The sequence below is a fragment of the Anopheles ziemanni genome, chromosome 2, assembly GCF_943734765.1.
Source record: "Anopheles ziemanni chromosome 2, idAnoZiCoDA_A2_x.2, whole genome shotgun sequence".
NCBI lineage: Eukaryota > Metazoa > Arthropoda > Insecta > Diptera > Culicidae > Anopheles > Anopheles ziemanni.
Genome location: NC_080705.1, coordinates 14,713,885 through 14,739,014, shown reverse-complemented (window position 1 = coordinate 14,739,014; position 25,130 = coordinate 14,713,885). Strand labels below are relative to the sequence as shown.

The window sequence follows — 25,130 nt, the reverse complement described above, 5'->3', positions numbered from 1 at the left end:
GAAGTTTCGTATATGTGTGGCATTAAATAATCATATATTTTTACACATTTCTTGCTTCGTACGATGCGCAGTATGCTAGCCTAGTGGGTTGCTTTGTACACGAGTCTTCTTTGGTGGCCAAAGGCGGCCCGGGGAAACAAAACGGCCCCCCTGTTTAGTCGCCTAAGAACGGGTACCGATTGCTGGTGTCTTCCTCGTCGTTGGTGAGCAGATATTCGTTCAGCTTGGCGTAGTACCGAGTCCGTTCTTCCGGCACATGATCGTACAGGTCGTCCGTTAGTTCACCCATTTCGGCGCAGCAGACCGCTTCACTGAACGCACCGAGGGAGCGCAGAAACCGGTAGGTGTTCTGTTTGATGTGCTGCAGGTCTAGGTGATGGTCGGATGTTCGCTTGTGACCGGAGGGCATCGTCACGGAGTGTCCGGACGAAACGAGAGGTTGTTGCTGATGCGACTGCTGCTGCTGTACGGAAGCGATTAGCAGCTGATGTGGCTCGATGGATGTCGTGGCCCCGAGTTCGACTACGCTCGGATCGTCGAAGAACTTCATCGTGTAGGAGACAACAAGGAAACAAACGGCGTTCATAGGGAAGGCACGTAGGAGGGTGGAGGCGAGACCACGCGACAAGAATGATAGGCCCTCGGCGGCGTAACTTTTCTTGACACAGTCAACCAACCCGCTGTACTGCGGCTTGCCGGAAATTCCATCCGCCTGGAGGCGAGACTTCACGACATCCATAGGGAACGTCACCAACCAGGAGAAGGTTCCTGCCAGTCCACCGGCCATGAGGATGACAAACGGCGAAGGGTTTGCCACCGCCCGCACCATGTACTCGTAGGCCACGAAGTAGCTGGAGAACCCTGTCGGATAGCGAACGCGTTAGAGGTCTATCGTCCGAGGACATTACAGGTAATCATGCTTCCTACCTGGCATATCCCGAGCTGCTGTTATGCCCAACCCTCGGAAGATCCCTCGAAAGCCTTCCCGGCGCCAGATATGCCGGGTACAGTCCAGCGGTCCACTGAACCGCTGTGCCGCCTTCGGAAGGTTATCCTGCAGCTGCAGTCTCGTTTTGACCAGTTCCATCGGTGAGCAGACGAAACTTTGCGCCAATCCAGCGGCCGTTCCGGCGGCGAAGTGTGACATCAACGAGTTCGGATCGGACGTACGCCGCTGGATGTTACCGTACACACCGAACACGATCGCGTTCACCACGGCGACGCCCGCCATCGGGCTAGACATGCCCCGGTACAGCCCATGGATACCCTCGCGGACGACGATCTTCCGGAAGCAGTCGTAGGTACCGCGGTACAGTGGATTTTTGTGGTTTTGCGTTTGCAGGTGCACCTTAACCGTGTCGAACGGGAACCCGACCAGAACACCGGCGCAACCTGCGAGAGGGAAACGGGGTGTTTAAAGGCGTCGCTGATAATCACATCAGTACGATCGAAGATAAGATAATCGAATCGGATGATAAGATTACGTGAGTTATGGGACTGTTGTGGAAGCTGTTTTGCAACTGCTGGAATCGATTTGGATTTTAATCCTCGACGGGGCTTTGGGACGAACCTAAAGATGGCGATCACAACCGGGCGAGATGTTGACAAACTTCAACCGATCAACACCACGTTGTCAAGCCCGCTCCATGGGGGGGGGGGTTATCATCTTGAAGCATAAATAACGGATTCGCCCGTTTGTCCGTTAATGATCCGGTTTGGTGAAAGTGATAAGTAAACCGAGGGGGCTTGCGCGTTTATAGACACGGAACCCCATTCTTCTGCCATTATCATCTCGCACACCCTAGCACCGGCGATAGCACCGGTTGACCTATCCCGATTTGGATGTGATTACGGCTCCTGAATGGCTTTGTTTGTGTCGTTTCGGCTGCGGGACTATCGGAAATCAACCACCGGCGGAGGGTTTCCGAAAAATGGTACGATGTGAAAAGGGCCTCCGGAGTTATCAAAGTCGCTCGACGTAAACGTGAACATCACGCTAGGCCGGAGTGGGGCGCTAGTTGAACTTATGTCTAATGCACGTGCACAAGATGCGATCACATGTGCATTGGGAGGGAGTAGACTTACCGCCTAAGCAACCGGCAGCAAAGTCCAAAGCCATCGTCTACTGGGATGCTGACTGAAAATGTTCGGAAAAAGTGTTCACGAGCACGTTGGAAGGATGGCAAGAGTAGAGAGCAAAGGCGCTAGAGTAAGGAAAGGCAGGGAGATTTGGTATAATGTTAGGGGAGGGAAAAAAACGTTGGCGGGGAACAAAAATGGTGGTTCAATCGATGAGTTGACAGTTTCGTTGGCAGTTTGATTGTGCGGAAGATTCGACCAAGATGTAGTAGTTCCCTCCGCTTGTAGTAGTTGAACTTCGATAGTACAACAGTTCAATCGCGATCAGCCTGAGGATGTTGGGCGGCGATCTGGAAGGAAAAAGAAAAACATCGCAAAATCGCGTAAAAAAGGCATTAAAACGGAACGAAGCTGATCAATGTACAAAGCAAACTGAACAGATTATCAGCGGACCTGAACTGACGCAGCGTTTACTTATTGATAGTCGGTTTGGGGTTTTACATTTTCTCTCGTGATTAACGTTACATGGATCGCTCGCCGGGATCCGTTAGTGGTAGTGGTAGTGCGCCTTCGAGACGCATTCGCCAAGAACTTGGCCGATCTACACATGAATTGCGTTGTAGTTGATAACCACATCCTTGTTTTCTTTGCAACGACGGGGCCCATGTAAAGGGGCTGTCGCTTCCTGCTTTCGCTCGCTTCTTCAACGCACACGGCGTGCCAAACGATCTTTAGCTGATACGCCAGAGATCGGGAGAGGTGTGTGTTGCCGAGGGCATCATACAGATATTTGTTTTTGTTTGCCCCTTAAACAATCGGTATGACTTCGGGGAAGGTATTGGAGGAAGTTTTCGGCTCGTCTCCTGACCTCTCCCTTTCTGGTGGGGTCATTTACGCAAATATTTTTACTGATTAGAGCATCGCCTTCGTAGTGTTCCAGACGGTCCGGAAAAATACGATCGCCGGGAGCAGAGTCGGGAGTAGGAAGATTTTGGCTCGTGTTGTTTTGATAGTTCATTATATTTTTGAATGTTCTAGATGGTGCCTGAATTCAAACGTAACCTGTGTTTTGCGTATCAGGACTAGAAAAACGCATGCATCCATCCATCATGATGTGGTTTGGAGCCTTCACTTTGTGAACTAATACTATCGTAAATCATGACATGTTAAGTATGACACATAGCTAACACAGTTGTATTTCATACAGGAACCACGTGCAAAATCACTCAACTCCAACAAAAGTATGTTGCGAAAGCGTCATTCTATCGAGCATTTGTGGAGGCACTCCCGTTTGTTCGCCTTAAGGGATAACCTCCGTGAGCCTGCGCATGCTGATAAGCGCGAGTAATTGCGATTCAATAAAATCCAATATTTGCTTACTTGCTGCGGAAATAAAAAAAAACGTCTTCAAATCACTACCCACTGGGATGATCTATCACGCCATCGGACAATTTCACTAATTTCCGTAACATATGAAAAGTTTCGAACTTACCACAAGGATGGAAATTTTAAGCTGCGAAACTTGGGCTATACCGAGGCGAACTCAGTGTCATGAACTGTCTATAACGGGTATCGAGTCGAATGTGTCGTATTTGAGCACTAGCATTCTTGAGCAGCTTTCAGAACTCGTCCGCTACTCTAAAGTTTGCAACTTCACCGGTTAGCCTGAAACTCGACGTTTTTCACTTTCAGTAGCACTTTTTGGTTAGTTCTCTCTAGAGCCTGAAAACCACACACTGTTATGACGGTCTTATTTTGGAGGAGCTTCCGTTGGCTTCGTTCTTTGAGGACAATTTTTTATCCACCTACAAAACTATATTTTATATGTTGTTCCGAAAAATGGCTACATCGAAGGCAACTTCCGTTTTTCCAATCGCCCCGGCTGGACTATACGGTAGGTGGACACTGGGTATTTATTTGATAAAAAGAACCTCGCCGTAAACTTCCAGCCTATAATTTTTGTAAAGTGCTCCGCGAAATACCGTAACGGTGCGATCAACACTCCGGATTTGACTGTCCGAACGGTTTGATTGACGGGGCAGATCCAGTCCGCCCTGGGGTCTATAGCAGCCAGATGTACTATCAAACACGAAGCCGATCGAGCCAGTCGAAGGCAGAAACAATCGGCTGCTCATCCTGATAAGCCTTCGGGAGGATCATGGAGTGTCGATCGTGTTTCGCGAAAGCCAGACTCTCCTGTAGCTCTAGCAGGGAGTCCGCAAATGCCAGCCGTACAATCTCGGTGTTAGCGCTACGTCTTCGGTGCGCGACGATGCTTCAAAAGGCCTAATAAACGTTGAAGTCCTGCCGATGATCGGTACTTTTTGGTACGTTTCGGATGAAGCTAATCTGCTGAACTGCATGGACGCAGGTTATCACCGGCAAACTTATGTTTGTTCACGGCAACGGTGGGTCGGTTCAAGGCGGATTAATTTTCGGATCCCAAAACTCGAAACATAATACACAGCGGGATCGTGTTGCCTATTACTACCGGCAACTGTTTTATTATGTCAACAAATCAAAATTACATCTATTTCACAACATTTGTTTCGTCAATTTGCGTTTGGAAAAACATATGATGTTGATGCTTTAAGCGAAACCCGGAGTATGAAAGAAATAAAGTAAACATGGCGCAATACAGGGAAACATTAACACGTGTGTGGGCTACAGTGATTTTAATGCAATCAGCCAGCGATACGGTTATTAATCATCCCCGATCGGAAAGGAACTAGTTGTTTGCATGGGATGGTGTTCGATGTAACATTTAAATGAGTGGTGGAGTAGAAAGCGATCGATGTGATAAAGTTAATGGCTTTGTCCTTGATACAACTGATTAGAAGGTCAGTGAACCTAAGAGTTCGCTCGATGTTCGAACTATGGTAGGAAGCTTTGGTATATATTTTTTCCGTAGAAATCCGCCATTTTAATGAACATGGACGTACAACACTAGGTTTAGATAATAAACCAATCGAATTGAAATATAGAACATACATATCTTCAGTAAAATGCTCTCTATTGAAGAACGAAGGATTTTTCTTTCAATTAAGTCAGTATAATAGTTATTAGATAATTGTTAGTGATGAATCTTGTGTATTTTACTTTTATTTTTTTCCCCCAAAATTAAAACTTTATTTTTATTCACTTCTCCTTAAAATAAGTACCTTGTTGCTTTTAACAACCATAAATCATTGTTCGATGTTTTTGTCTCTTATGCACTTTTAGTTAATGAAGCATTATAAAATTACATTTCATTTTTTAACTGTCAACAGTAACCCGCCCTTTCGAAAAAATGTAAGTTTTTTCACACCCGTAGTGTGGGATATTTTCCCGCGTTCGTGACGCATGCGCAACCACGTGCTTGCTTCGAAAAATTTGCGTTCTGTCAGATTTTTCCTACGCGCGAGGTGAAAATATCCATTTTCCCGTTCAGTTGCCGTTTTTCACGAGTACGACGAAGGTCATTATTTGTGACATATTTGTGATGCGGTTCGTTGGATGAAAGAAGTCTAAATCGAGAAAGGGTTTTGCAGGGAAGAAGACTTTTCGTAACCGTAGCCGTAGACAACCCGTTGTCACTGGCAACGGCACGCTGCGAAAGGCAGAGGCAAACAGTCGATTGATTGGCGCTAATAGAAGCTAATTGCTTTGCGTTTCCCGCGAGAACTTACCGAGGGCTGCTTATGTGATTCGTTCGCGTACTGGTGGCGATCCGATACAGATACGACAGTGTGGCTGTGTAAGGTGGTGCGACGTAAGAATAGCTGCCGTCAGTCGACCGTCACCGTGAACCAGTTTGGCAGTGTATTACGGCGTAGCTAATGCCGAAGATAAATTCTGACGAAATTTCGTTATCGGATATCGACTGCCTACACCCTTATCGAATGTGATTGAATGTGTTTGTTGGCAGGGTCGACGGTGAACATCGTGCGGTGAAAGAAGAAAGAAACTATCCCAACCGTGTGAGATATCGTTACGTGGTGACCAGAGAGAAAAATAGCATCTTCCCTCCTGCTGCGACATCAGGGAAAGAAAGGAAAAATGAATCACCTTCAAATATCCACCGACCCGACGCTGCTCGGGGCGGACCTGCTGCCGGAGTCGCTAACAACGTCGCCCTCGGTATCGACGTTCCTGCCGGAGGAGGACGCTTCCACCTGTCTGCTGCTGCCGGAAACCCCCAGCCCACCGTTGGACTTTTCCCACCCGCTGACGCCGAGCATGGGCAACCCGGGGGACAATCTGCCGTGCGATTCGGTGACCGGCGGGGACGACCCGGCGGCCGAAACGAGCAGCTCGTCCGGCAGTTCCGGGATCGGTATGGTCGGGCCGGTAGGGGCCGCCGCTGGCAATCTGTTCAGCCACAACACCTACCAGCATCTGCGCAAGAAGAGTGACGTCGCGAAGGCAGGCCAGGACGGGTCGATGCATCACGCGGCCATTCTGGGCATCGCTGTGACGAAGGATATGCCCGGGTTCGTGCACTGGAACTGGCCGCTTATACGCAAGTGTACCTTCTTTGCGTTCCTCGCCGTGATTGTCGCCATGGTGGGCATCGTGGTGGCCATGATTGCGACCTTGCCGAAGTTCTGCAATCCAGAGTGAGTTGCTTTGATCCGTTACTCGTAGGCACGTTCTTGTTAGCCTTTCCTTTCCATTTCAGCACCGCTTGGTACAAGGGATCCGTGTTCTACGAGGTCTTTCCCGCCAGCTTTCAGGACACAAACGAGGACGGGTTGGGCGATATTCGGGGACTGATCGGGCGTGCGGAGTACTTCAAATCCCTCGGCATCGGTGCAGTCCGTTTGAACTCAATCTTTCCCTCCAAGCACTACCCGGACCACTTCCAGGAGATAACAACGCTGACGGACGTCGATGAGGTGCTGGGAAAGGTGGAGGACATCCAGAAGTTGGCCGCCACGCTGCACGAGCGTAACATTTCGCTCGTGCTGGATCTTCCCATCTATCCCTTCCTCGACCGGCTCAGTCGCTCGACGATCGACCTCGATCGTTTGCCGAATCGCACCGATGGCGATATGGTTACGAGCGAGTTCCTGCGACTTTCACGGTCGGTTGAAGCTCGCAGTGATGGAACAATCGTCTCCGATGTGGTACGCTTCTGGCTCACCCGGACCGGCGTCGATGGGTTCTACGTGAAGGGTCTGGAACACTTTGCCGAAGATCCGCTGTTGGTGGAGAACGTTAAGGAGTGGAAGTACCTGCTCGGACCGGAGCGTGTTTTGATCGTAGGCCAAAAGCTGGTGGAGAAGCTGCCGGAGAGTGTCGTCCATGACGTGCTGTCGCAGGTCGATTTGGTCGATGTGTATCTGGATGTGAGCAACGGAACGGATGGGATCGGCAAAACAGTGCAGGACGCTATAAAGGGTCGGCTGTTGCGTGGTGAGGATCATCCGTGGATCCACTGGAGCTTGGGTAGTGTTTCGGAGCGCCGGATGACGTCGGGTCTCAGCCCAAATGCGACACTTGCTGCCACCCTCATGGAACTAACCTTACCCGGTACACCCAGCATCTTCTATGGTGATGAAATTTCGCTCGAGGAAGTACACGACCCGAAGGGAGAGCACGGAGACTCGCAACATCTGCACCATTTGGCCACGATGGTATGGGATGGGTCACAGAATCAGTTTACGAGCCGTGCATCGCTACCGTGGATGCCACGCAGTGCGTCCGCTTCGCTGCACCACCTGGACTACGTGATCGAAGCGATCGCGCTCCGGAAACGGTCACCCTCGATCTATTTGAACGCGGTTGTGAAGGAGGGGAAGAGGCTACCGAACGCCGACGTGAAATCGAATCAGAACGAAATCCTCGTCGTACAGCGATGGTACCCGCGCCGGCACTCGTTCGCCACCATCGCCAATCTGGGCCAGAAGCGAGTCTCGCTCGATCTGACCGCCATGTTCTACAGTGGGGAAATCGTTGCCGGATCGTCGCTCAAACATGAGCGAGTATATTTCGACCACTTCGAGATAAACCCACTGGAGACGATCGTAGTGAAACTACACAAGTAAATCTGTAGGCCGACACTATGCGATGTTTGCCGCATCTGCTTCCTGCTGGTAGAAGGTGAGAATAATACGTTCATTTTTATCTGTATGGCATTTACATTCTTATTTCATTTCTTTCAGTGTCTTCTTTCGTTACGATTCATGGAATCGGGTAACTAACATCATGCTCCAAGGCTGTTGGCTTTGATAGAGAGTCATTGAAAAAACGAAGAAACAGTTTGTTTTGTATTGTTTCATTAGATCGCTAGGTTTTATTTTCATTTGCTGGTTGCCTACCTACACATAAACATATTAATCGTAATACAAAATTATAAATGGAAAGTTTGTTAATAAAAAATCAACAGACAGTTTGAGCCTGTAAAAAACAGAAGAAAAAAATATATCGCGGAACATCTTGATTCTTTCCTCCCAAAACCAAACCCATGAAAGTGAAAAAAAAGATGGCAGCTAGTAGGAGCTTGTCAAAGGCCATAACTCGATCCGAAGACAGATTCACTACGCGCGAGAAACAAGAGAGAAATATGGGGCCGGAAAATTTTGCCACATCTATCGATGATGAAACGATCCAAACGGTAAACGATAGAGAGTTGCCGTACGCTTAACGAAACTTAAAAGGGCGCCAAACTAACTACCCTAGCTAGCTATCCTACCTACCTATCTAACTAGCTAACTATCGACCTAACCTATAGGTAAAATTCTGTCTGCGCGCGTCTGCCTTACGATATACCCATGCGGAAAACGTTTAAATAGCTATTAAACCTACTAGTACCTCTATTATTTCTACCTTATCCTTCCTACGGAAGGATACGTTCATGTTGTTCCCCCGTTTGCGCACCTAAATCCTTTCACCCGTTCTAAAACTTTCAATTTTGATGCCCCAACCCAATAAAGAGAGAGAGAGAGAAAGAGAAAATATGGGAAAACCAAATTTCAACAACATTTTAAAACCCTACTATTCACCTTTTTTTACCTTTCTTAACGGTATCTTAAAACCGAAATAGTTTTTTGTTGCCATTTTTGCTTATGTACGTGTAGTAACTTTTTGTATTTGTTTGTTATAAAATTTACTGCATAATATTAAATGATCATTTTTGTTAAATTTTGAGCTATAATTTGTTTCGTTTAGTTTTAAACCTTTCCTAGCGAAAAACTGTTAACATGCGTGTCGGTTAGTGGTAAGCGAAGGAAACCCTAATGTTTTCGTTTCGATAACTCCTCCTGCTATGGCGACGTACGTATTTTTTCTATCGAATGGATTTCAAACAATTTTTTAAATTCCTGCTTTGTTTGTCTCAATCTGATCAGTAAGACATCAGATCCACCGTTTTCTCGTTACGAGCGAATTAGTCTTGTTCTCCATTGTTTTTTTTTTGTTCGTTTTTGTTTTAGGTTTTAATGCTGCTAGTCCTATATGCGTGCCTTTGTTTTGCCCTTTCTCTCCACTTTATTGTTCCGAACGATACTAACTTGGCACCAGCGCATGACACTCTCCGTCCTTCGGCTCCCCTATTTCTTACACCCTGCTTAAGCTACTAACTGCTACCTTTTCACCCTTTTTGCGGTCGAATTATTTACATAGTACATAGTTAAAATACTACCGATAATAGTTTTATAAAAACGAAAAAAACGCACAACCAGTACTCCTGTTTGCCGTTTGTGTGCACGAGCGGAAAACGAGATTTAATAATCCTGAGTAATTTTACGATATTTTACGCCGCACACGTGTTTTTTCTTCTCGTTTTCCCACGTTGATCTTTGCTTGTTTCAACGGTTCGCAGCATTCACCATTCAGTTTACCTCACCTACTCCCGCGACGGTGAGTGTTAGTCTGTTCCTACCTTTCGTTTCCCTTTTGTGTCCTTTTAAGGAATTTTATATGTATATTTTTGCGTGTTGAATAATAACACGATCGCGTTTAATATCATTACCGGCCTCTAAAATACTCCAAATAGAGGATCAAAAGAGATTGGAAGAAGAGAAACAAGTGGCAGAGAGCACGCCCCAGGTCGGTACGGTGTAAGCATGATGTGTATGGTTGGATGGAACAATGGAGGGTCAAATAAATACTACAATACTGTACTTCCGATGGAGATAGAATGTGAGAAGGATTCGGCTGCCGATTCCTAAAACCTCAGCCACAGACAGAGGGAATCCGTCCTGGTACGGATCATTCGGTGGGTTGGAAAAGAACGTTCGGGAAAAGGAGCCGAGAGGTCTAGGTCGTCCTTCTCGCCTCCCTAGGCACTGGGTTGTGATGAGCTGAAGCTCTTCTGCTTGATCGGCGTCGGCGTCGGGTCCATGACGTAGTTGTTACCCTCGGCCGTCGGTCCCGTCTGTCCCGGCAGCGGCGGAAGCTTATCGTTCGGATGGCGATGGCTGGCGGACGTTTTGCGTGGCTTCGCCAGCTGCGTCGTCGAAAGGCCCGACACCGGGTACTTGGCTTTGGGTGACTGACTGTTGTTGTTGTTGTTGTTACCGGGCTGATTAGCTCCCGGTGGTGAACCTCCACCAACACCACCACTGCCTCCGTTGGGGACACACGGCGTTGAATCACCGTTCATCGTTGCGGCGGAAGTGACCGTCGCCGAGGGACCGTTCGATCCAGCGGTTCCGTTTGCCAAGCGCGCCCCGTTGCCGTTCGTCTGCTTCGGATGCTTCGGCATGACGAAGGCACGCGTTTGCTTCAGCAGCGACTGATCGTGCATGAGGGCCGAGATGAGGGGCAGATCGAGATGTTTGCTCTTCTCGCGCAACGTTTTGATGTCGATCGAGGTGCGATCGGTTGCGGCAGCGCTCGAGCTAGAGCCCGTCAGCGTGCTGAGGTCGAAGTCCGGGTACTGCTTCTTCATCTGCGCCTGCAGCTTCGCACTCGGTCCACTCGGTTTCGGGGGTGTCGGTTTGGCGGGCACTGCGGACGAAAAAAGGAATTAGTTTCTTATCCCACTTCTGGGTGATTGGCGCAAGAGTGGGGGTGGGAGCCTTACCTTCCGGTGGTCGTTCGGGGTTAATAAACGATGTTTGTGATGGCGGGGGAATGGCAGCCGGTGGCTTCATGGCTAGCATGCCGGCGGTATGTGCCGGCGTCGGTGGGGGAGGCGCTTGCGTCGGCAGGGGCAACGGCAGCGGCGGCTTCCGGATGGCTTTCTTACTCTCGTACGGGGGTGGAGGGGGCGGCGGGGGATGCCGGCGTATCTTCGGCGTGCTTTCGACCGAGTTGAGAATGTTGTCGTCCGAGCGGGAGCGGGCGAAAAGGGCGGGGGAACCGGCCGCCAGCGGGACTCCGTGTCCGTTCGATGGGATCGACCCGGACGCCTTGGAGGAGGCGAGTGGCCGGGGACGCAACGGAGGCGGCGGCGGTGGGTCGTAGGACGAGCAGAGACTTGCCACCGACGGGCTGTAGAGGGGCGAGTAGGCGCCGGGCAGCTGGACGTACGTGTCGGAGAGGTTCTGCGTCGAGGCGTAGCGCGAGTTGGAGGACAGCGCCATCGAGAGGTACGGCGTGCTGCGGTAGATGGCGTGGTTTTTGCACGCGTCCCAGCTGCGATTGTGCGCCCGAACCGTGTGGTAGGCTAGGTAGGGCGGCGGCGGCGGGCTTTGGGCCATCGCGGCCAGGATCGAGCCCTGCTTGGCGTCGAGGTACTCCTGCTGGCTGATCGACGGGTCCTGGATCGGGTAGATCACGTAGTCGACGTCGCTGAACATTTGCCGCTGGAACAGCTCGATCTGGGACCGGGCCAGCTGGCTCGTGTAGACCGTGGCCTGCAAGTGCGGCGGTGGTGGAGGAGGCGGTTGCCGGGGCATCGTGGGAGGAGGTGGTGGATGGTACTGTCGAGGTTTGATTACGGGCAGCAGGACGCAAGCGGTGCGATGCTGTGGAGGCTTCGGCATCTCCGTATACGGCGGTGGTGGCGAGGTTATGGCTTTATGGTTAGGATGCAAGTTGTACGGCATACCGATACCGCTCGGCGGTGGTGGAGGGGCCGCAACGGGAGTTGGTTTCGGTTGCGGAGGTCCCGGAACTGGTGGCGGTGCGGCCTGCGACAAATTCCCGATGTTATTCACCGTCGGAGCGGCAAAACTTGGCTTCGGAGTCTCTCCCACGACGCTGGCGTGCGCTTTCAGTATGTTTATCTGCGGACGCGTCGTGATGAAGCGCGCCGGCACTTCCTCCGAGACGGGAGCGGCCGAAATCGGCGCCACCGGAGTCGTACGCATGGTGATCGGCTTCTGCGGGTATGGAGGTGGATCGCGCAGTGGGATCGCCGGGGCTTCCGGATCGGCGACGGAACTCCGAATGTCTGGTCCACGCAGTCCCGTCGTCTCGTGGTGCGCATTGTACGGTGGAGGTGGTGGTGGTGGGGAATCTTGCTGTTGTTGTTGCTGCTGTTGCTGCTGCAGCTGCTGACCCTTCGCCTGCTTCTGCTGCACCTGAGCCAGCAGTACCTGCGACGGTGGAGGAAGCTGAGGTGGCTGAGGACGCTGTACCGCCGCCATGTTGCTGTCGATCCGCTTCGGCGGTGCCGGCGGAAGCACCTCGTCATCGTCGAACTCATCCTCCGTTGGGGCCGTGTCTTCGCTGCCCTGCAGGTAGCTTTCCCCCTCCAGCGGAAGCGGCAGTGTCACGTAGTCGCAATCGGAGTCGAGTGTGTGGCTGACGGTTTTACGCGAGGGATACGTACCACGGCCGACGATCAGGTCCGTTAGCTCCTCCGCACTGAGCAGCGAGTGCTTATTGTCCGTCGGGTCACTGCCGTCCCCGCGGAAGGATCCGGCAGCACTGACGTTCGAGTCGGAGCGCATCCGAAACTCACTGTTCAGCCCACTGTCAAGCCGGGGCCGAAAGTCTCCATCGACCGAGTCGACCGGCTCTAGCGGATCTGCCATTTCGCTCTGACACGGCTGGAAGCAGCCATAGTGGGAGCTCTCGTGTGACTCCGACTCGGCGATCTCCGACGATTGGCCCGTCATCTCGCTGCTGTTCATTGTGTACACGCCACTCGTCTCTGTCGGCGGTACGTGCGCGATCGTGTACACCCCGGAGTGTGTCTCTTCCTCCTCCTCGTTGATGTCATGATCGAGGCAGGTGCTGGTCGCCACACTCAGCGTACTGTTCTGGGCCGTGTGACTGAAGCCGAGCACCAAGCTGCTGCAGGTGGACGTTTGACGCCGCTCCGGACTCGGAATCGGAGCGCCATGGTTGCTCACGGTGGTCGTTGTGCTGGTGGTGGTCGAGCTTCCCGGCGGCAGGCTGAGACAATCGGTAGCGACCACTACCGTCGAGCAGGTGGACGAACACTGCGAGCCGATGTTGTGCTGCGACGATGGTGAGGATTCGCATTCCTTCCGGCTTTCGGATGGTTTCGTCTCCGCCACGCTTCCACTGTCACTTCCAACGCTGGCCGAGCGGACGGGGCCCGCACCAGAACCGGCCGCCGTCCCCGCTCCCCGCCCGCCAGCGACCGATAGAGCCGCGAGCGTTCCCTCGAGATCCTTGAGGGACACCTGCCCGACGGACGACGTCTGCCGGGAGACACTGGGACAGTCGAGCAGATGGGCCAACGCGAGGCTCTCGGTGGACGGTGCGGCGAGCGTGGCGGTCGGCGGTGTGTTGATCATGATCTCCAGCTCGTCCTCCGAGTGCACCCGGTCGCTCACGATCCCCGACGTGGTGTTGGAGCTGGTGCTCGAGATCACCGAGATGCGCTGATCGCTCTTGCTCTTGTACGGCAGGTTGAGGGCGCGCGAGTACAGATACGGGTACCCGTGGATGCAGCTGCTCTCCTCCTCCTCGCGCTTGATCGCCTCCGTCAGGCGGGGCGCGATCTTCATCGAAAACTGGTGCGTCTCGCGGCACAACGCCAGTATCATCTTGTTCTTGTCGTCGTTGGTCGAGTAGAGCGTGATCTTGCTGTCGCCCGAGCATATGGCGAACTTCTTCCGATCGAAGCTCAGCTTGCCGATGTGCGGCCAGTGGAAGGTGGTCGCCGCCGAGCTGCTACCGCCGTCCGTCGCGATCCGTATACCCTTGGCGTAGATACTGAGCGTGACCGAGCCGAGCCCGGTTTCGTGCTTCGTTTGCCGCATCCGGAAGATGTGCGCGTTGATCGCCTCGTTCAGGTTGCACGCCTCCCGGATGTAGTGCGTTTCTGCGTCGGCCCGGGACAGGCCACGGTTCTCCCGGTGGCACGTACTTGCCGCCGCAACGCCCCACGCCGACCGGAGCGCTGGGTTGAGGTACTCATCCGCCCGGAAGTACTCCGCACCTCCGGTGGAGCCGGAAGCAGTGGCGTTTGGTGTGGCACCGGTTTGGCTGGCGTTTGTGGCCGTCGCGGCGGTGGTGTTGGTGGCTACCGACGACGCACAGGACGCTGATGAAGATGACCCGACGGCCGACGGGTTCGGCGACGAGGTGGATGTCGAGGTGGCGGTACTACTTTTGCTGGTGTTGGTGTTTCCACTGGTCGTGCTGCTGCTACTACTGCTGCTACTACTGCTGCTGCTGCTGCTGTTGCTGCTATTGCCGGAACTTATCGACGGAGCGGTCGCCGACGTGGAACATGAAGCTGCCGCAGGTGTTGCCGCCGCCGGTGGTACCTGTGACTGCGGCTGCACACTGACGGCCGATGTGGAGGCTGAGGCTGCCGCAGTCGACGTGGAGGAGGAGCCGGTTCCATCGTCCGGCACGCTGTCACCGAGGTCCGCCTGGAGCGACAGGCCGGAGAGCAGGAGCAGACTCTGCTCGGAGCACTCCTTCGGCAGCTCCCGGTTGACCGCGTTGTACTTGAGCTGCAGATAGTAGTTGTGCCGCGAGACCTCATCTCGCAGCATGAGCGGGCTCTCGATGTAGAACTGCACGCGAAAGTGTAGCTCCAGGAGAGGCTTCCCGTTGGCGTCCAGGCCCTAAAACGAGGGGGGATGAAGAAATAATTCAGCGATCAGCTAGAACTCTCATAAGGGCTCCTCCGTAAGGGCTCTGGTACTTACATGAGTGTGCGAGGAACGCCAGCTTTTGGGCCCATACTTGGACAGTTTGCTCTCGGGATCGGCGAACAGGTACTCGCCATCTGTTTTGGAAGGGAAGAAAGCAAACACAACACGATAAGTATATGCAGAAAACAAGGATTTGACTAATTTTGGATCAAGAAACTATAAGTTCAGATGATCAAGAATATTCAAGGAACGAAGTTCGCGCTCCTTTCGAACACCACTGCGGCCACTCACTAGATCACAACGACCAAGGTGAGTTTTCAAGGTTTTACACTCCCAGGGATGGATGGTGGTCCGATCACGATCACCAGCGCTACGACCATCCATATCGCCGCTATTTCTGCGGCCCTTTTTAATTACCCTGTAATCATTACGTCGCCAGATCGCGGTGGAATAATTCGTACCGAGGAACGATGGAGCGCAACGTTCCGTTCCGGGAAAACGACCACCTTTTCTTTCTTAATGGACAACCGATGTGTGGCGATGCCGTGCGTGGCATCAGCCGGCGCTGAACAATTGCAACAATGCACTAATTGTCGCCAAATGCCCGGACGTACGACACACGCCACCGGAGAACCACATGACGCGACGGTGGCGCGATGGCGCCAGCAGTAACCGTCCGCTCTGTCCCCCGCCCTCACCCTCAGCCCCCCAGGAAGGGAGTTAGTTCGCGCGTGTGAGGGACTTGATTGCAGGTACCAAACACCATATGGTTGCGTGCGCAAAGGGTCAAGTGCATGATGCAGAAGTAAAAAAAAAGCAAACCTCCGACAACAGAACGAAGCATGTCCGGATGAAGTCATCGATCGGAATGATGAGGAGGGGAAAAGCGGTGCCGCGGGGGGGGAGAGGGAGAAGAATTCCATCGACACGCAGTTTACTTGCGAGCAAGTTTATGAACCCTCATCGTTCGTCGAAGCGAAGGGGTGTCGTCACGGTCGATGGCCACCATAAAATGCGGGACATATGCCAGCGTGACAAGCTGGGGTATGTGCTGCCCGTTAGTGTCTTATTTTTTTCTCTTTTGTTGTAAGGGTTTTTGTTTTTGCTTCCGTTCCTCCCGAACCTCGATGGTGATCATATATCATCGCGCTTTCGGTACGTCGTCGTCGTCGTCGTCGTCGTGCGGCATTTAAAGGCAGGCGAAGCGTTCGCTGAGAGTTCGATCGGAACCCGCAGCATAGATATCATAATCATTCAGGGGATTTGAGGGTTTTTTTTTGTATCCAATCGAAGGGAGCAAAGATCTAGGTTTACATTTTTGGGAAACTTGCGGGATTTACAGCTCCCCTTTAAAGTCCCACTCCCATCTTCATCCCCCAAAACCGACGCGTATCGGAATGTGTGTGCGCGCGTAATATGAACTTTTTAAAGTGGGCCACAACGAGCTGGGGCGCGCATCGAGACATTGAAAAAATGGGTAGCGTGAAAGACACAAAAAAATGAAATAAAAATAGCGAGCATACAAGCGCACTTCTCGCAAAAGCGGAATAAAAGGGAACATCACCTTTAGTGGGACAAATACTACACATGGGCCCATCCGAAATTGTTTGTAGGACGCGACAGTGCGGGAGAGGGTGCGAAAGACGCTTGATGGGACGGGCATGAAGAATGTTTTAACTACAAAAAAAGGCACACACACACATAAACAAAACAATGAAAATAACATGATGGGAGGGAGGTAAAAAACAGGCCATCCGAGGTGGAGACTCTCTCGAGCCGGCATCTCGATCGCGACGTCGTCTCCGAAGGAATGGCAAATAATAAAAAAAAAAACCCGGGCAGCTCGCGATCACCGGCAGCGAGACACAAACACATATGCTCGCGGGATGCCAAGAGCATGACCACGTTCAACTGAACCGGACCGGGGCGTGCGTTTCTTCTGGCGGAATCCGCACCCATACAAGCGGCCGGCGAACCCACGAGATGGAGCTGGAATCGAATCGAATCGCTCATCGGAATGAATTCGCGTCCACATCGACGCTCGTGGCGACCAAGGGAGAGTGGGGCGAGGGAAGGCTGGGGGAGATCCGGCAGCGGAATCTGGTTGGGGTTGGTGTGGCCAAGCGAGCGATGAAGAGAATACGCTGGAATTCGGATCAACCGGCTCTGAATGAATCCCAAACACACCAACACCGAGTCGGGGGGACGGGAGGTGGGGGTCGGGAATGCGACACTCGCAGCGTGAAGCTGGTGGGGCAGGCTGGGAGGGTAGGAAATTCCAGTTTTACGGCGAGATCGACGGAGCCGAGCAGTGAGCGACCGGAGGAAGTTATGCGATCGCGAACCGATCGAAAGCGCGGAGAAAAACAGATGCCGCATGCCGCAGAAAGTCAAGAGCTCCACTCGTCGTCGTCGTCGTCGTCGTCGTCGTCGTGATCGTCATCATCATCATCTTCTTCTTCTTCTTTGTCGCCGTCTGCCAACTCTTAAATTCCCTTTCCCCTCATTTCAACCCTCGCCTTTGTAGCTCGCACCTCACGGAAGCCACCCTTGAATATGCTTCGACGATCGGAAGAAGGAAGGCAAAACAAAAATACACTATACTACTAAAATTAAGCGTCTTTTAGCCCAAACACTACCGAGGGAGTTTCCCCTAAAGCCCTACCCTACCCAGCGTCAAATACCGGGAGACGATGGCGTGCGATGGTGGCAGCCATTTTGCTGCGGTGCGATCGGTCACGTGTTGCACGAATATCTTTCACGCCACACTTTGGCCACTCGCGTTGGGGGAAAGGCCGGCTAAGTAGTTCAACGAAACTGCGGTCTAATGGTGAGAAGGCAGCACCAAAGCTGTCCGCATTTCTTGGGCGTCGGAAGACCTCCTTCTTTGGTGGCTTAAATAATGTAGGATTTAAATGTTTGAAGCAAAATATGTTCGATTATTTCAATACACCCTGGAGCAGCACAACCCTCGGGATGTGGTTGGGAGCTTGTTCGAAGAACTATCATTCAAACGACATCGATGCGAGCACAAACGACGAGCGTGCACGAACACCGAAACATAACCCCAACCGTCACGTTACTCCGGAGCAGTTTTTCGTCCTGTCTGTAGCGAACAAGTAATGGAGCGCGATACACCGATTTCAACGAGCGAAAGAATGAAAAAATCAATGTCCAAAAGCAAAATTGATGATGACAAATACAAATCGATTATGTAAATCGGATTTTCATTCTTTCACCCCTTTTTCTCCCCCCAACGTGTCATGGTTGGTTCGATTCGCATTTCGTTCGTTTCAACAATTGACTCGAGAAGCTAAAGGGTTTTTCGGTTTGTATGTTCATTTTTGCGACAGCTTTAAATTCAGCCTGTTTCCTGTGTCACTTTTTTCTCCCGCCGTCTCTTTCCCTCTATCGCTGTTTGTTTTATCTTACCAAACCAAAGAAAAAACAACCAAAAGTCAGCGAAATAAAACGAAACACTATAAATAAAGGCATACAGGCGGTCATCCTTCACCCGCAGCCACAATCGGGGCTCCCTTCGGAGGGGTGGAGCGGTAGGGTGGGTTGTTTCGGCTTTAAATTGGCTTTTTTTGGTTGCTTCTTCCAAGGGACCAAGGCACAGAATTTTTGTGTGTGCCCAAATTTGCATAATGGTGCGAAGGTATTACACAGGCTGACACGAAAACTCCCTCTTGAATAAAGAAGAATTTTCACCAACAGACACCCATATACACGTACACTTGGAGTCGCGCCAAAGGGACATGATAGTTGACTATTCCAAAACTTTATCTCCGGTTCTCTAATCGGAATCATTAAGGCACTCGTTTGATGGATCTTTTGGAGGATTTATGACGGGGAGCGAATACTTTTAAAATGTCACGTCGGATAAAAAACATCAAGCCGCGATCCTCGTTTTTATCGTATGCATTGGAAGGTAAGTAGCATCATTACGAAAGATGAGTAATATTTAATTTCATTTATACAATTCGTTTACGAAAAGAATGAAATGACTGATGATTTCATTTAAAAAGCCGAAAAAACCTTGCCAATAAAACGAAAAGCTTCATCCCTGTGTAAACCCCTCCCAGGGAAACGAGGAATAATTATAAAAGAAAACTTAACACGAGACAAACGCAATCGAGCGCGCGGAGGTTTCAGCAGCAGCAGTCCAAACCAGGGAGGCTTAAAATGAGATCGATCGAGCAGAATCAAACGAAAAAGAAAACGAAAAACGGGAAAAGAAGAAGAGTGAGAAGGCATGAGAAGAACAGCACGAAGGAGGAAAACCAGGAAGGAAAAACAAAACAAAACACAAACTGCGAAAGCACACTCGGCGATGATCGCCTACTGAGCACGAAAGAGAAAACGACGCGATGCTGCGCGCTGTCGTTGTGTCGTGGTCGTCGTCGTCGTCGTCGTCATGGACAGGAAACCTGCTTCGGGACATTAACGGCAGCAGCATCAGCAACATTTTCGAAAGGGAGGATGCCGGGAAGTGGCCAAGGGTGTGCCAGAGGTAGGTAAAAGGAAGATTACGATGTTATTGTGTGTACGAATCTGCACACACAGCCACACACCGCAAGCAACCAGGTACACGGAAAGGTATCGGGAGGGGTTTTTTTTTACGATACCTCAAAGGTATGCAGATGACGATGTTGGCCATGCTGCTGTTGCAAAGTTTATGGCAAGGGATCGAGCGCTCGGAGGATGCTGGGATACGATTTCACGCGAGCCGGCGAACGGGCAGGCTGGAGGCGGTGAAGCTTTTCTTTTTGATCGTCTTCTTCAACAACACACGGAGGACAGCCCCACCGAGGGTCGTCCGTGGAAAAAGGACAACGCAGGAGGAGAAGCCCGAGTGGCAAACGAAAAACTAAAAATAAAAGCGCGCGCGAAAGAGAAAGACTCACAAGCGTGAGGCAGGTGAGAGGAGCGGGCGCGAGCGATGCGGCGAAGGGGAAGGATAAAAACGGGAAGAGGCAGAAAGCAGAGCCAAGACAAACGGCCACGAGGAATTTCATTTTTGTAGGCTCCGAAAGACATAGGACGCGTGTTTCAGTAATTCAGGTAGCTGCGTCGTCGACCCGCTCCGTGGTTCGGGACGTGGACGAGGGGATGCTGTACGGTGATGTGATCCGCGTGTGTGTGTGTTTGTGTACCGCAATAGCGCGATCGGTTCGATCCTCCTTCTTGGCGGCTCTGCCGTTTTCTTCCGTCTTTCACTGGCCGCTCGCGGTTCGGGAGACGTTCGTTCTGGCGCGATCTGACCGCTCGGCGCGGGAGATTCTTTGCGCAGCGTTTTAATTTGTGTGCCCATTTCTGGACGGCGCGCGCGGGGGGTAGTGGCGGCGGTCGGTCCAGCAGGACACACTCGTTCGATTTGGAAAAGATTTCTTTTACATTTGCATTTTTTCGGGGCTTTTATTTGCTTTCCATAACACTGCACACTGATCCTATTGTTTGCCGCCCGGCAGATGTGGCTTTTAAAAATTCACTGAACATTTTGTGAGGGCTCCACATCACCCCCCCCGGCCCTTCCCTACTCCAAAAGGCATTTAATAATGAGTCAACACTTTTTGCGCCATTTTCAATTTGTTTTCCAATCGAATTTTTCCATCGATTTTTGTTTAGGTTTTTTTAAAGAAGGAAATTGAATAGGCAATTGGCGTTCAATTGAATTCATTTACATTTCATTTCAAACTCCTTCGGCTTTGGTTGAAGGGGAATTAAAAGGAGAGATTTTTTCTGGGGTTTTTTTGGAAGTTTTATATGCCGAAACACATCTGACGTGGCATGGTAGTGGCCGCACCGAAGCCGGTGGCTGCTTTCGAGATTTTAATTAATGGCGGCGCGAGATATCAAATTTTATGACATCGCGATCTGTAAGGTAGGAGAGGACTGGCGGGCCTGTTGTCGAATCGATTTCGATGAAGCGTTTGTTTTGTTGTCCACCACATTTTACCTCGGTATCGAAACAATGCCTTTCGGATCACCTCGACCCGAAAACAACCACTCCCACCGCGGAGGTTGCCGCTTGTAAGATCGATCAACGGCTGGAAGGAGATCGCCATCCAGCAGCCGCCACCGACGAGTGCCGGAATGTGCGTCCCGGTGCGATCGTGAGCCCGTTGGCGATAGTGTTGGCATGGAATGTGCTTTCATGGATAGAAGGAAAAATACACACACACACACACACACACATACACTAGCTGCACCATGCCCATTTCCTCGCGATGGCCAACTGATGCCGGGATCTGCTGGACACTCCCGTTTTCCTCCACCCTAGCGACGCTCCGATTGCGTCCATCAGCTTGGGCTGGGAGGACTTTACATTATTTTTTTCTTCCCGCTCCCTAATGGCAAACCGTTCCGTTCTGGACCGATCAGAGCAGAAGGGCCCGGGGCGGGCCGGGTTGCGAGTCCGGGAAACGATTAATTATCGCTGTGCCCGGCGGGGGCTGGAACGACCCCATCCCCACCACCACTTAAAAGCAGCCATTTCCAACCCCTGAACTTACCTATTAGTACGGCCAGACCGAACAGCTCCGTGTCCAGCATGCCTTGCTTCGAGAAGTGATGGCATGTTTGTGCGTACACTTCGCGTACGCGACTTTTTGCTTCGACTAGGAAGTAGAGTGTGCGTGGCTGCGGCGTTCCCAATAATCTGGAATGGCAAGAGGGAGAGAGAGAAGAAGAAAAAAAAAGGTTTAGTTACAAATTAATGAAAAAAGAAACCCCCGCCAACAACTGGGACGATGGTGGGTGCGACACGTAACAGGCGTAAGAAGAAAACGGAAGGGGAAAAAAATAGTCTCAAAATAACTAAACTAAACTAAAACCCCGCGAAGGAGAGATGATGTTGCGGCCGCAACCGTTCTCGTCATCTTCGTGGAAAGGAGAAAGGCACCAAAAATGTGGCCTCATAGCGTACGCGCGAAACCCGGCCAAGAATACGCATTCCGGGGCGCGCGGGCCAGACGGACGAAACAAAAACAAAAGCAAAAACTAAAAAAAAAAAAAGGAAGGAAAAACATCACGAGTGAAGGCATATAATTTCGGGCTAAACGGTAGGTGGGTGATTTATGATGGTCATAGCGATTTAATGGGGTCATTGAGATGGAATTTTAATTAATTCGATTATGCTGACCGCAGTCCAACGTTGGCCTGCTGGTGTGTGTGTGTGTGTGTGTGTGTGTGTGTGTGAAATCGGGGTGAGGCGAGGGGACAAACGCACCGGTGCCGGTCACTAATTGACCCTCTCTCGGTCGGGGAAGGTGCTCTGTTTGCAGGAAGGCTTAGAAATTGGGAAGGCAACACCGGCCACTTTCCCAAAACGTGCGTTCAATTTGACCGCCCGGATCGTTTTGTCCTATTTTTTATGGATGTTGTCCTCCACTGGGGCTATGATTAAATGGGACCGAACGCACACGATCCTACCACGGTTTCCGCTGGGATAAGGATATTGACCACAAGAACGGATCCCGAAAATCGGGACGGAATCACAGAGCGACGGCTTCCGGGTTTGACCGATCAGGCGAGGTCGAATTAAAGGTCGCCCAAGAACATGCGCTCCGACACAAGCAGAATGTGGCCCGAACGTGGAAGCATACATACATTTCCCCCTCCGTTTCGAGGGTCAAATTAAGGGCGGCATCCGATCGGCCGCCGTTGTCGACGATGGCGCCGTGCTTGAGCGTGGCCTTCCGCGGCGAAGGTCGTACAAGGGGTATCATTTTGATTGGAATTTTCGGCCCCCCGTTCGACGAGCCGCCATTTTCGAGGTGAAACGACAGAAAAATGCTTCCTGCCCGTCGCGACGGCGAAAAAATGCTTCTAATCGGATTACCCAAAAAAAAAAAAAAATAAAGTTCCCTCGAGCTTACAGGGGGACTGGCCAAGCATTTTTTGGAGTTCAATTTTGAAAGCAGCACTTAACGACGGCCGGCAGCCCATCCGAAGAGTTTAAGCCCTCGCAGGTGCACGTAGCTTAAGCCGAGCGTGGGCATTTCAACATTAAACCCTCTTGAAGGTCATCAAATGTGTTCGAGTAGTCGGTATCACAAATGTTTTCAACATTATTTAACTTGTGAACTGATCTATTGATGATACAAATTCTTCTAAATTGCCGATATTGCCTTTATAGTCACATTTTAGGAAACTAAGATTATTTTATTGTTTACTCGTCGGAGTCTGCATTTTATTAGGGTCTTATCAGACCACAGGAATTACAAATCAACATACTGATTTATACTTACTTTAAAGCTAGAAATCTGGTACCCGGAGGTAGAGGTCGGGAAGGTGGTGCGCAAACCTCTAAGGGTGCGCTGACGGTGCAAAAAGCTCGCATGCTGCATCGTTACCATCTGCAGTAACCTTTACGAAATATTTCCTATAATTGGAAAGAAAGAGAGAAGAAGAGAAAAATTAGAATATGAAACATAGTATTAGCATCATTAAATTAGATTTTAGAACCGTGTTTCAGCGAACATCAACCCATTCTTAATGGATAAAGGATATCTGAGGTTAAACACAATTTTCCCAGGATGAATGTGCTACAATGTGCCTGATTTTGCAACAAAGTCATTGCACAGCTTGCCCTTGGTCGTTCGCTTGGTCGTCAAGGGCTGGAGGTAGCATGCGGAGAAAAAAGGGTGTCATTAAAAAGCAACCTTCATCAAGGTAGGACCGAAAACCAGGGGGATGGACCTGGCGGCACCACCAAGCTTCCTTGTGGGGCTGTTTTGAACATTTTAAACAGGGACAGAGAAACATTGAAGTGCAGGATCTCGTCGTGAGGAGGGGAGTGGGGAACTGTGCAAATAATGACTTTTCTTGTGGCATCGATTTCAGGAAAACCCCATTCAGCGAACAGTATAATTGCCTTGGTGGATTCGGTGTTTGTCCAGAGTCTTTCGCTTTCCTCGGAATTGAATTTCGAACTAGAACGAGCCTAAAACCCTTTCATCGTGGGGCGGCCCTTAGGGTTTCTAAAAAAAAACGGGAGCATCGTCACTCAAAACCCGCAAGATAACTGCCGGTTTCAAGTGTCCCGAGTGAATGCCGGGAATGTGTGGATGAAATTTCGGGAAAGCTCACGAATCACGAGCCTTAAAAATGCGTGCCTCCCCGGGACGAACGCGGAACAGATGCACGACGACGGTCTGCGCGCCGTAAGGTAAAACCCAGGGACGATCCCAAAGAGAAATGTTTTTTGTTACCTTTTCCTCCCGTTTTTTTTTCCCCCGTTTTGGTTATCCTCCGCGCCGTACGAACGTCATTTTCAAGCGATCGAAACTTCAACTTAAACGCTATCTCGTGCATGCACATCCCCCCGGAGAGCCCGAAAACTACGATCATCATCCCGGCATCCTAACGTGTTCCTTTCCTCTCACGACCGTGGCCCAAAACACCGTCTGCACCCTCCGTCCCTGCACCTTGTGACCATCATCATCATCATCATCGCCATCATCATCTTCATCATCGTGTATATACTTATTTTATCCCTTCGGGTTATAAAACCGGTGATGGAATGTGGATCCGTTTCGTTCCGTTTTGTTCAGACGTTTCTCTTTTTTACCTCGATCATCATCAGCCTCTCCCCCCCCCCCCCCCCCCCCCCCCGGCCAAACGTTCCCCTTCGCACTACACCGCGCGCGTTGTCCCGGGATGGTGCTGGCTGGCATCTCCTTTGGGTGGATTTTTTCCCTCCCTCTCGGTTTCATCGCTTTTCTATGTTCCCGTGACTCGGGCTGGAGTTTCTGTTTTGCGTCAGCGTCGTCTCGCGAACGCAATTTCGAACGCGGCACGGAACGGCACACGATGCTGGCGACGGCGATCGAAGGTGGAGTAATGGCCCCGCCAACTGCCACCGCCGCCAACAACGCCACCGACGCTGGAGCTGGAGCTGACGACGACGAGAAAGCCTCGTGATCGGTTGGCCGCGTTGGCTCGCGCGATTGACTGCTCGCGAGTCGGCAATTTGAGGCGCAAAGTCCAACCAACCAACAAAACCGAATGGGCGTTTTGATCGAAGTCCCGCCGCAAACACGTCGACCCAAAACCAGCGTTGTTCCCTTTTTCCCTCCCTTCCTCGTC

At 51.2% G+C, this 25,130-nt stretch overlaps 3 protein-coding genes across 3 annotated transcripts; 1 reads left to right on the top strand and 2 right to left on the bottom strand.

Moving 5' to 3' along the window:
* Positions 1-154: 154 nt before the first annotated feature.
* Positions 155-2,119, bottom strand: LOC131283685 (mitochondrial basic amino acids transporter). Its single transcript, XM_058312788.1, has 3 exons — positions 2,086-2,119; positions 928-1,392; positions 155-861 (listed from the first exon to the last, which is right to left on the bottom strand). The coding sequence occupies exons 1-3, from the start codon at positions 2,117-2,119 to the stop codon at positions 155-157; spliced, it is 1,206 nt and encodes a 401-aa protein (XP_058168771.1).
* A 3,998-nt stretch (positions 2,120-6,117) lies between these two features.
* On the top strand, positions 6,118-8,108 carry LOC131282135 (neutral and basic amino acid transport protein rBAT-like). Its single transcript, XM_058311534.1, has 2 exons — positions 6,118-6,677; positions 6,740-8,108. The coding sequence occupies exons 1-2, from the start codon at positions 6,118-6,120 to the stop codon at positions 8,106-8,108; spliced, it is 1,929 nt and encodes a 642-aa protein (XP_058167517.1).
* Positions 8,109-10,342: 2,234 nt separating this feature from the next.
* On the bottom strand, positions 10,343-23,382 carry LOC131282134 (protein expanded). The gene is made up of 6 exons (XM_058311532.1): positions 23,291-23,382; positions 21,554-21,699; positions 15,090-15,169; positions 12,591-15,005; positions 11,090-12,521; positions 10,343-11,013 (listed from the first exon to the last, which is right to left on the bottom strand). Exons 1-6 carry the CDS (start codon positions 23,380-23,382, stop codon positions 10,343-10,345), a joined length of 4,836 nt encoding a protein of 1,611 aa, XP_058167515.1.
* Positions 23,383-25,130: the final 1,748 nt, after the last annotated feature.

What these genes read in the sequence shown, in the direction of transcription:
- LOC131283685 (XM_058312788.1), bottom strand. Translation starts at nt 2,119, where the DNA reads ATGGCTTTGGACTTTGCTGCCGGTTGCTTAGGCG. An exon ending in TGCTGCCGGTTGCTTAGGCG is followed by an intron (nt 1,393 to 2,085) that starts GTAAGTCTACTC and finishes TCCCTCTCGCAG; the next exon opens with GTTGCGCCGGTGTTCTGGTC. An exon ending in AGCAGCTCGGGATATGCCAG is followed by an intron (nt 862 to 927) that starts GTAGGAAGCATG and finishes GCTATCCGACAG; the next exon opens with GGTTCTCCAGCTACTTCGTG.
- LOC131282134 (XM_058311532.1), bottom strand. Translation starts at nt 23,382, where the DNA reads ATGCGAGCTTTTTGCACCGTCAGCGCACCCTTAGAGGTTTGCGCACCA. An exon ending in CGGTCTGGCCGTACTAATAG is followed by an intron (nt 15,170 to 21,553) that starts GTAAGTTCAGGG and finishes CTTCCAAAACAG; the next exon opens with ATGGCGAGTACCTGTTCGCC. An exon ending in CCCCGAACGACCACCGGAAG is followed by an intron (nt 11,014 to 11,089) that starts GTAAGGCTCCCA and finishes TTTCGTCCGCAG; the next exon opens with TGCCCGCCAAACCGACACCC.
- LOC131282135 (XM_058311534.1), top strand. Translation starts at nt 6,118, where the DNA reads ATGAATCACCTTCAAATATCCACCGACCCGACGCTGCTCGGGGCGGAC. An exon ending in CCGAAGTTCTGCAATCCAGA is followed by an intron (nt 6,678 to 6,739) that starts GTGAGTTGCTTT and finishes TTTCCATTTCAG; the next exon opens with CACCGCTTGGTACAAGGGAT.